Consider the following 12212-nt stretch of genomic DNA (forward strand, 5'->3'; position numbering starts at 1 on the left):
ATGTATTGTGTATGCATCAAATTGCTCTAATCTTGTCCTTATCTTGTCCTGCTGAAGCTGTCTTTGCCTTTCTATGACCCTTATATCCAGTAACTACCAAGAGACTCTTGATCTGGCAGAGGTATATAATTTAAAGTCTAGCAGTTTCATCATAACAGTTATGTAATCACAGGTCTGCCTTCAAATTATCTGTCCCTCAATGAATGAAGTCATATTGCCAGTTAATGACAATGGCTGTTCCATTGTTTGTCTGGCTTCATGTAAGGTTTTGTCTGCTACGTAATCTTTACAAATATCTTTAACTACATAATTACATGAACAATTTCTAGAACTATTTTTTTATTATTTACAATTCTGGTAGGTAACATTATTCTGATTACTTTTGTATTTTATATATTTTGTAAAAGTGGAGATCCAACGAGAGCGATGAACCAAAATTCTATAAAACTTGATTTTATTGAGTCTTTTCATGAATGAAAGTTGAAAGGGCAACATCTCTCACACCCTGTACATCTTGTTTCTTCTAAGGTAGATACAGTGGTGTTTTAAGGTCAAGGTAATATGTTAGACTCTCAGGCTGTGTAGGTCTATAGTTCAGGCCCATTAAAGAAACAGAAGAATAATATAGTCAAAGCAAGATGGCATACGTTACTATTCCAGCCCTTGGTAAGTTGTTTTGATGACCCAAACAGTAAACATTGGTGACTAATGGTGTGAAACATTTGAACTCAATAAGATAGCATTGTTCCTTCTTACTATAAGACTTTGTTAAGAATCATAATATAAAACTCACTGGGGGAAAAGAACAACAATTAAATCAATCATAAAATGATAACTTTTCAGATATTCTTGGCTCAATGTCTGCTTTTACATTAGCCCATTGTTTACTAAGTATATTTGACAGTAATCTTACTGTAATGTTAATAGATTGGAATTCTTTTGGACAGTTTGCATGCTGAGGCAAGATATGGTTTTAGGGTATAAGGGAGAAGTGATAGTGTTTGCTATAGAGAAACAACATGCTGCAAATGTAGCACTGTTTCTATGTATTGATCTATTCAGGGATTTTACAGGATATCCCAAACAGTATAACAAAATATTCCCGTTATTATCTCCAATAGTGTTAGTAAGGCAGAAAACTTCACCTTCAATAGTGTACCTTATAAGGTATGGATAAATTCTTGAGAAAAAGGTGAGTGTTCGTGATTTAAATGTTGTACGTTTATTTTCATGTTACGATTGATTAGGTTGTGTTAAAGAAGATTGTTGGTGTGATATAAAGACAATGATAGAGATAAAACCAGCTTTGTTATAGAATGATAAACCAGCTTAAGGGTATTGATCTGTGGTGAATATAGCATGGAGAGAAAAAATATCTTTTTTTCTAGATTAAGAAGTCATTTAGTGGTTTTCGTGTATAGAAAACAGACGATGTAATAAGCATGTCTCTGAAGTATTAAAGGACATTGTTATTATATAAGGTAGCTAACTGGTTACCATGTTAACAGTTTCGTAATCTGTTTACATCACAAAACATTCTAAATTCTTGTTGTTAAATAATTTAGGCTATGGGAGCATTAGAATTCCTTATGAAGAAATATTTTTTTTAATTTACAAGAGAAAAAAAAGATTGAAAAAAAACGTTGGTATGAATATGTGGTGACTGAATTTTTCATGATCTACAGAATTCATCAACTTATTTACATTATAATCAATTTGATAACATCATGGATGGACCAAGTTGGCATTAATTATTGCATCCATTATCATTAATTGCTCTGTTAATCATTTAATCATTTTAATGTCAGCTCATGAATGGCATACCCTTGTATGGAATGTATTATTAATGTAATTATTATTATAAAATTCTCACTAGGAGTGTCATAGTATCATAGTTCTGTTTTGACTGAAGCAAGGCTATAGTTAAAACTTTTAATATGTTTTGTTCTGAAAGCAAGTTTCTTGAAAGTTTACTATGTGTAGTAAAATTGTTGCCATCAGAATTTAATGTGGATGAGAGAAGAAGCTGTCTTAATACCTTATATAGAATACCTTATATAGTCTAGATAATAAAGAAATTATCAATGAATGCATGAATATGAAATAAAATACTGCTATAGAATTTTTGATACACTCATTTAAATTAGTTGAATATTTAGAGCGAGTTAAGACAAAGTTTCAGAGATGCTGGGATAGTCATTTTTAATGATAATTAACAACAGTTGATAGGTTAATGATACAAAATAAAGAAGCTAAAAAGTTATTGCAATTGGTCTGTGAGTATTATAAAGTTTTCCCTGCTGTATGTTAAGAATTGACATTCAATAAATTGAAAAATTAGTTAAGCAAATAATGTATATTATTAATAAAAAAAAATTTGAAACTCCCCACTTATAAAAATTAAAATTTTTGATAAAAATTTAAAGCTTCTGTGCTGTTGATATTTTAAAATTTTTGTTTAAAAATTAAATCTTTTTAATTACTAACAAAATGTTTTTTGTTTTGTTTTTTATATAAAACTTATATTTTTTAAAAAGTATTTGAATCATTTGTTAAAAAGTAATCTTTTTCTTTTTTCCCCATTATTTTTTTAATACTTTTCAGGGATATATAAATTTTTGGAAAATAAAAACCCCCTCTGATATTTTAAATAATTATTTTCCATTAAAACGATTTATTTCTTGACCACAAAAAAATGGATTTTATTGCGGAAAAATTTACTTAATAGATTGATTGTTGTTAAAAAAAGAGCTTATAACTGTTGCTTGCAGGGCTGTAGATATGATTAATTTTTCCCCCAAATTAATGTAATAGATAAACCCTGCTTTCCTGCAACCCCATTTTTTTAATTATATTACGACAATATGGTATGGGGCTTTTGGGAAAGTTTTTTTATTTATATTGAAAAACATAAAATGAAAACCCGTACAACTTTTCAAGCCTTGAGTGGAAAACTTTAACTCAGATTCTAGCTTTAAATGGGCACTGTCAGTACAGTTATTTTTTAATACAGTAAAAATTTTATTACTTTATTTTGTATAAATTTTGAATTTTATTTAATTTGGATTTAAAAGGGGTAGCCAACTTTGTAAGGTTGCCATACTTTAGTACTATAGATGAAATTTTTTGAATTTTGTGATGGGGATAAGTGATGGAAGAATTGTGAAGGAGAAAAAATTAATATTTAAAGTGGTGAAAAAAAAATGAATATTTTGTATAAACAAATTTTGCTAGGTTTCTGACGCCATGTAGCAGGTACCCGTAACAAAACAATGTGGTTTGCGAGCCCGCTGAGGGTATGATCTGAAAATACTTAAGTGAGGGGGAAATAATGGGGGTCATAGTGGGATTGGTACCCTTATATTTTAAAAATTCAAAAATTTAATATTTGGGAAAATTTTATAAAAGTAATAAAAAATAAATTGTATAAAATTTTAACTTTTCCTTTTTAAAAATAAATTGAAGAATGGTACAGGAAGTTATAATGGTTTGGGACCCGAAAATGGACCCGATTCAATTTTTTTATACAAAAAATTGATTGTTATAATTATGTTTTAGATACATCATCTCCATTTTTCTTCAAATGATTTTTTTTGAGAAGTTGTAGTTTTTTGGGGAAAAGATAAAAAATATCAATAAAAAATGCAACCCCAAAAAATAAACCAAAATGATAGAAAAATAAAAATATATTGTTATATTTACAGTTGTCTATTTTTTGTTTTGCATAAGTTGAGTGTTTTGTTTAACATAAAAGTTTTGTTTTTTCTTTTTGGGAACCCTGGAATTTTTAACTTAAAATAAAATTTATAGTTAGTTTTCAATATTGTGTCCAAATGCTATAGATGTTATCATGGATAAAAAATCAAAGCAGAAACTGATTTATTAAATCTGTCTCATAGGGGAAGTCAATTTACATAAATTCAAGGTAATTTTTTAAACCCGAAATAAAACAACCCTTCAAAAATGTTTATATTCGAAAAAAAATATTCTGTTCTATAATTATCTTTTCTAGCTGCATACTACTTGAATTAATAATGGGGGGACTTTGGAGTTTCCTGGGGAGATGCCTCCTTACTTTAAATAAATGGGGGCTTTTTGGGTCTTCCTCCCGGGGAGATGCCTCCTGTACTTTAAGTAATTGGGGGGACTTTGGATGTCTTCCCCCAATAGGGGTGCCGTCTGTAATTTAAGTAAAAATGGAAGGGCATTTTTTTCTTCTTCCCTGGTAAATTTTTTATTACTTAAAATTATAAATGGGGGTATTTTTGCTTCCCCTTTCCAAGGTATTCCTGCAGTATTTTTGGGTGTATTTTTAGTTTTGTCTCCCGATCATGCCCGCCCGTACTTTGAGTAAAGCATGGAAGGGTATTTTGGGGTTACTTTTAACTGCAGTTACAGTTCCCATGTCATTATGTGTCTTAATGTTCAACCAAAATAGAAAAATATCTTTGATGAGTAAAGCAAAGTTAATAAAAGCTCTCTATTGTAATATCCATATTTTAGAAAGTTTCTTCATCAGACAGATTATTGTTCATATCCTTATTTATCTGTTTAACAAAGACAAAGAAGATACCCCATATCTCTTGTATGATTGAAATGCTTTTAGAATTGAATATTCTTTCATTTGGGAATGATGTTTATTTTTGCCAACATTTGGTGTGACTGCAAACCATGATATTAAGTCTCAGGGAGACTATTTATATTTGAATAGAGCTGATTTCAATGGGTTTTATGAGACCAAATCAACTAAATTAACAAAAAACATGGAGAGAAATCTTAAGATTTGCCTTAAAACTCACATATTCTTGTCTCCTGCCTTGAAATTGCAATATTTGTCATAGACGAGAAAACACGAAATACTCGTAAATAAAATTTTATTCTTTAAAGAAAAAAGACTGTGACTGTGCATTTTCATTGCAATCAATAAACAAAATGTTCAAGAAGTTGGTCTGACAATTTTTTTATATTTTGTCCAATTATATGCTTATTGTATAACAGACAATCTGTAATGTTTATTCATGATTTAGCCTGGTAGACAGATTCTTTCCTGATATTTGCACCGTTTCTTTGTTGCTATACATTACGACTTTTCATGTATGACAAGAAAAAAATCACAAATTGCTTTCCATAAGTTAAGCAATAGAATATGATTTCCATCATAAGTGGAATTTGGACACTACAGATTGCGAAATATTCAGCTATATTCAGTTTGCCTATATAACATTGTGCTATGTCTGCGACCATAACAGGCAATTTGATTTTCTCGTTCCTCTCCGAGACTCTAAATGGAACAAGAGCACAATGTTTTAGTAATAGTCGTTGCACTCTAATAATTGGACATAAATTTTGTTGGTTTGTTGGTGGGTGAAGTGTGTAGGACGTCTAGCTAAGGAAACATATATTTAGGTGGTAATCTCTATGGGCTGGATTTGTCCTGGCTTTTACTATTGATTTGCCAAAACTCACAAGTTCTTAATTGGCACTACCACTGTAAAAACTCATCAAAAATTAACCAATTCCTCTGTGAAATGTTGATTTGTAAATTAACTAAGAAATTAAGAAGCAGTTTAATAACTCTATGGTAGAATGAGAAATATCAGATCAGAATATGCTGACTTTATACTTTAGATGGGAACAAATACAGGAAACTTGCTTAATTGAACATAAAGTTCAAATGGGAATTAGAATACAAAATGCTAAAAGTAAAATTTAATGAACAACTAGTGTAGGAGTTTATGTAAGACCGGTAATTTATGGCACCAATAATGGCTTTTATATTATTAGTTATAAAGATTGTTGACAGGTTATATGGCCCTATATAAACGGCTATTTGTAAATATAACCCGAGCCGCTAGGCGAGGGTTATATTTCAAACAGCCGTTTATATACGGCCATAAAACCTGTCAACAATCTTTATAACGAATTTATAATACAGCAACCAATATATTTTAGAGAAAAAAGTAAGATTTTTTCATTAATCGACAGCAGCCGTGTATATAAAACTATATAAACGTCACGGTTATCCAATGAAAAGCGACGTTACAAACGTGCAGTATTATAAGTACAATTATAATGCCTGAATAATTGAAGCTTTTGTCTGAAATTTAGAAATTACCTTTACGCTATTTCTTTGTTTCCAAACAAGTATAATGTGTATTTAATTGTAAACAATGGTCCTATGAGATTCTCTGATTTGTTAAGATTTCAAAACAGCTGTTTTATAGTCTTTGATTGTATTTTTACTGTGGTTTTAACATCATTTCATAATAACTTGCATACTATATATAGTAGCATTTAGCGGGAACAATACTAGTTCACATTTAAACAAAATGAGTATAAAACTTCCATATTTTCCCTACTTGTCTTTGAATTGTATATTTTACAAATAAAGCAGCATTGAACATTTGAACATTTAATATTTTCAAAGTTTTTGTGACAAGTATAATATAAAGAGGTATGAATCTAACCCTGTCCTGCCAGTAATAGATGGATTACCTGTGCTTATAATTCACCTACAAGATAGGCAATCCTGTCATTAGAATATTATATTTGATTATATTGATTTATTGATATTTTATTTGTTTTGAAAATATTATCATTTTATTTTGATTTTGTTTATTTTCTTGGATTAAAATATTGGTTTTATATTTTTCGTATACATAGCGAAAAATTTAGCACCAATCCTAGAAAATTCCTGTAATTTTTAGAAATATTTCAGGCGAAAACCATGTTATTATATAATTAAAACTCTGGCAAAATTTCATTATCAACATTGTTTTTTATAAATTGATGTAAAATGTGTTTTAAGTCTATTTTTATAGGATTTTCTATTATGGTAATGTATTTATTATAGCCAAGAATTCTGAATGAATCATCTAATATGTGGACATTATTATATTTTTACCACTCTCTCTAAGTGACATTTGTGTACATATAGACATAGTTTATATGAGTCGCATCACGACAAAACTAACGCAATGGGTTTTTTGCGACCAGCATGGATCCAGACCAGCCTGCGCATCCGCGCAGTCTGATCAGGATCCATGCTATTCGCTTACCAACTATATTACAAGTAGAGAAACTGATAGCGAACAGCATGGATCCTGATGATGCCGCGCAGGCTGGTCTGGATCCATGCTGGTCGCAAACCAATTATTTTGGTTTTGTCGTGATGCGGCTCATATTATATAGGAGTTGATGAAGGTATTGACCATGGTGTAAGAGACATTATTCATAATCATCACAGATCTCTCTAGAGACAGCTACATGTTTGTGGTGAAAACTAGCCACAATAATGCCCAGAATATACGAGTGCTAGCACTTTACTAGAGAGACATCTTGTATATAGTTGTCTTTATCATAATGTTATATACTCAAGACAAAATAATGTTCGTAAATAATCTCAAGAAAATACCATAAGAAGATTCATATTCAACAGTAAACATAAACACGCAACTTGAATGGTTTTTCCAAAAGGCTATGTTGAGGATGTTGTTGGCTGAGTTGTTTAGATATATGTTACTTATAATAAAAGTACAAAGTATGTGATGCCAAGAGAAGTGTTAGCCTGACCCTACGGAAAAATTGACTGGGAATCCCACTGGGATGAGGGTGGGATCCCAGTGGAATTTTAATTGGGATCCCACTTGGATCCACTGGGAAAATTGGTCGGGATTTATCCCAGTGGGATCCCAACAAAATATCCCAGTGGGATCAAACCCTCATTCCATTGGGATCCCAGAACTATCCCAGTGGGATCCCAACACTATCCCAGTGGGGTCCCAACCAAATTTCCCAGTGGGATCCCAACACTATCCCAGTGGGATACATGTCCAAGTAAAGCACAGATACACAAACTAAATTCTGTTTAAAGACTAAACTGAAAAACTGATTTGGGGATCAACATCTCTTTCTACCTATTTATGTAAGATTGTTGAGAAAGCTTTTGTCAGCTTAAATTAATTTACTCTTGATGATTGCATCCTGGGTTTCTGACCAGTATCACCTGTCATATTATTTAACAGTTTAAGTGATTGTCAAAGCCTAGCTAAATTTCAAAGCTGACTGCTCGAATCTGGAAGAAAAAGATTGGCCACCTAGTTGATTTGGATGAAGAAGTTCCATGTGACTAACTTTGCCTATCCAAGTGAAAGCAACCGCCACAGAAAATTCAAATGACAGAATTTTATCATTGACACAATTTGTCTGGCAAGTAGTCAGCATAAAATATCAGCATTTTTTTCATTATATGACTAATACTTGATAGCAGCGCCGTTTCCAACAGAAAATAGACAATTTCCCAATTCTTGACTGATAAATTCCCAAATTAACATTGAAAATTTCTTCAAAAATCAGCAAATTTAAAGGTAAACAAAAACAATAGTGCACATGCTTCCATATTGATAAGTGATATACGATAAAAACCAAGTATAACAACATGAGTGATATTATTACCCAGTTCACTTCGTACTTTTAGTGTTTCACACCTAAACATTATCTGTACAATTGTTATCAATTTTTTTTAGCAAAAAAAATCATTAAAGTTAATAATATAATTATGGTTTTAAAGTGTATATTATGCATAATTTTCTTATCTCCTTGGATAAAAGACATTTCCAATGAATATTTTGCAAATGCACCTATTTCCGGATAATCAAAATTTCGGACATTATCAACTATGACAGAGATTCTTGGACATTGTACATATTTTAGAACCAGAATAATCAAATGATTTCCTTAGGAGGGACAATTCATGAACCCTGTGTGATTCCCAAGAAGCTCATCAACTTTCTGGTGTTGATCTACTTGATAAGGATGGGATCCCACTGGGAAATCTAAATGGGATTGATATGCCATTTCACTGGGATTCCAGTCAGCAGGATTCCGGTACCATTATCCCACCGGGATTAATTTACATCCCGCTTAAATGATGATATCCCACTGGAATTTGATCATCCCACCAGGATCCCAGTTTGATTTTCTGTAGGGCTAGTGGTTGTGATTCAGAGATTCAGAGAACTCTAAGTCATAGTATCTGGGGTCATTAATGAGCTTCCTCATTTGACACCAGTACCAGTTGAGTTAGAGGGAGCAGACTTGAGAGAGTAGTTTAAATAAGCTACAAGGTTTCATCACAAAGTTAACTTAAGTAACGTTTAAACTGCCAGCCAAGTACTTCATTTTCTCAATACTTTCCCAAATTGTCTACTGAGAATACTGCATTAAAGGAGCAATCTAATCACCATGTGCATTATTGGGGGAAATTCTCCTCTCCCAATTCATTTATTTTATTTTCATTTCTGTGCAATTGTAGAGTAAGGTGCACTTAAGAGAATAAAATAAAATGTGAAGAAAAAAAACAATAGTAAGATATAGAATTACATGAGATAGATATATATATATCATTACTGTTTTCATCATTAACAATCATTTTAGTTGATGGACAACAACTAGCTAATGTAGCATACTTCCTTTTTATTGTGAATGTTACTCAATGTTTATTGACTGCAGTCATCAAAGGATGATATTTTATTATGTGAAATAAAGTTCTTCATTGATTCATCAATGGGTAACTTATGAAATAGATGATGACAATTTTTCTCTGGCAAGACATCAATTAAGTTCTCAAGTGTGTGTACTTTAGATGTCATTAAATGCTCAGACACAAAAGTCACAAGATCTTTAATGAAATGACCATTCAGGTTTTGTGCCAATACTGTTCAGTTTTTGTACCAATAACTTTCAGGTTTTGTGCCAATACTGTTCAGTTTTTGTACCAATAACATTCAGGTTTTGTGCCAATACTGTTCAGTTCTTGTACCAATAACATTCAGGTTTTGTGCCAATACTGTTCAGTTTTTGTACCAATAACATTCAGGTTTTGTGCCAATACTGTTAAGTTCTTGTGCCAAAACTATTCAGTTTTTGTGCCAATGCTATTCAGTTTTGTACCAATACCAATCCAGTTTTTGAACAAATTCCTTTCATGTTTTGTACCAATTAGAAACTTAGATATTCTGATCTGAGAAAATAGTATTCCTCACAAAGCAATTACACAGATAAAGTGTTACTTAAATACATCCACTTGCCCCTCACCGCTGTGGGTTTGAATCCCCATGGGGACTATGGATTCTTTCATGTTAGGAAGCTATCCAAGTAGCTTACGGAACGTCGGTGGTTCTACTCAGGTGCCCGTTCGTGCCTGAAATAATGCACGAAAGGGCACCTGAGGTCTTCCTCCACCAGTAAAGCTGGAACGTAGCGATATGACCTATACTGTGTCGATGGGACGTAAAACCCAAAACAGACAAACAAATAAAACTTAAATACATTAGATTGGTTAATCAGTAAATAAGAAAGATATATTATTAAAGGAGCTTCACTGAGGTTAAATATTCAAGAAGCATAAAAGTTGAAATTCTTACATAGATCAAGTAAAGCACTCTGCAAAGGATAATAAATAAGTATGATCAGCATTAAATTGACAATCAATTCCTAACCCAATTTGAGTGAAAAGAGTTGCAATACTTCTCAATATATGTTTGTGTCATTTTCACAATAAAACTGATCATCTTGGGAAAACAGAATGAGGGAATGATCTGAAAATTTGCAAACAAATTACTGTTTTCAACCTTCATCAAATGGTACACAAATTTTGAAGGGAAAAAATTGTGTCCGGTTATGTCAAAAAACCTCAGTAGAGCCCCTTTAAATTAGATAATCTGCATCCTATATTACTAACCATAGACCTTATACTGTTGATGTGTATACATTATGTACACAACAGTATGTGAATATGGCTGCATGAATGTTCTGTAGATGCTTTCTCAGACAATGTAGTCAGATTTAGTGAATTGGTAAAAGAATTAATCATGATCTGAACAAGTTGTACATTTTAATATATTTCCCAATGTACAGTTATGATTCTTGTGTAGTTGAAAACATTATAATATTACTCAGTAAATTGTAAAATGCAGTTACAGCAGTTTTTAACAGCACCTTTATTAATCTGATTATCTAAAATGTTTGTAACATCTGAAAACCATAAAGTATTACAGGAAAAGAACATAATATAATTGAATATAAACTTTAAGGTATGCATATGATTTAGTTCCATGTTTCTGTGATATAAGGAAAATTGGATGTATTCAAATTAATATATTAAATGCACATCAGTATAGAATTGTAGTGGTATATTGACAGTTTTCATTATAAGATGAAGTAGAGGGATTCTGTTATACAATTTTGTAAATTGGCTGTCAAAAGTGACAGTACTGTAAAGAGCAATTCTATTTTGTTTATTATTTTATTTTTTTGTGTTATATAAAGTCATGGAGTATCTGTTAGAGAATGACTTTATCTCAAGTTAATTAAAAACAATGGTTGTGACTGTCACAAACATATCAATTGTTGTGATTTTGTAATGTCAGCACATAGACTGCACTTTGCACAAGGCCACACTGACAAAATACCAGTACATTAATGCACCAGTCTATTGTAACCATTCCCCTTTTGAAAGAACAAGAACTTTGACTTTTTGTCTTGCCAAACATCAAACCCCCAGTAAAAAGCCTGCCCTTCAGTCGCAGTATGTCAAGATGGTAAAACCCTTTAATGGTTCCATCCTCCAAGTGCCTAAAGAAAACCCAGTGCATGGATATTCCAAATGATTGATATATAATTGCATTGTGCATGAATGTTTTACCACATAACCCGTACATTCAAATCACCCAAGAGACATCCTTTTTATGCCCCCGCCATGTAATGGCCGGGGCATATAGTGTTACCCTGTTCCGTCCTTCCGTCCTTCCGTCCTTCCGTCATTCCGTCCTTCCGTCATTCCGTCATTCTGTCATTCCGTCATCATCAGTTTCCGTTCATTATCTTAGTAACGGTTGCACATATTCAACTCAAATTTGACATATGAATATGTCATGAGAAAATACAGGTCAAGTTCGAATTTGGTCACGGTTCGATGATTTTTGGCAGAGTTATGCCCCTTTTACTTTGAAAATAATATGAAATTTTCAGTTTCCGTTCATTATCTCCCCAACCGTACAACACATTCAACTCAAATTTGACATATGGATATGTCATGAGAAAATACAGGTCAAGTTCGAATTTGGTCATGGTTCAACGATTTTTGGCAGAGTTATGCCCCTTTTTCTTTGAAAATAATATGAAATTTTCAGTTTCCGTTCATTATCTCCCCA

General features: G+C 32.0%; 1 protein-coding gene across 3 annotated transcripts in view; it reads left to right on the forward strand.

The window, feature by feature from the left end:
- LOC132724229 (synaptotagmin-7-like) overlaps window positions 1–12212 on the forward strand; it is a 210658-nt gene that overhangs the window by 70935 nt on the left and 127511 nt on the right. The window contains exon 1 of one of the 3 annotated variants that reach the window (XM_060709061.1): window positions 1017–1192. The exons of the other annotated variants lie outside the window; for them this stretch is intronic. Within the exon in view, the coding sequence (XP_060565044.1) occupies window positions 1170–1192 (23 nt within the window). The 5' untranslated portion in view covers window positions 1017–1169. Of the gene's footprint in view, window positions 1–1016; window positions 1193–12212 lie in introns of those variants that run through there. 3 annotated transcript variants of the gene reach the window in all.

The sequence above is a fragment of the Ruditapes philippinarum genome, unplaced genomic scaffold, assembly GCF_026571515.1.
Source record: "Ruditapes philippinarum isolate M1 unplaced genomic scaffold, ASM2657151v2 ctg2418_1_1_1_1, whole genome shotgun sequence".
NCBI classification, from domain to species: Eukaryota; Metazoa; Mollusca; class Bivalvia; order Venerida; family Veneridae; genus Ruditapes; species Ruditapes philippinarum.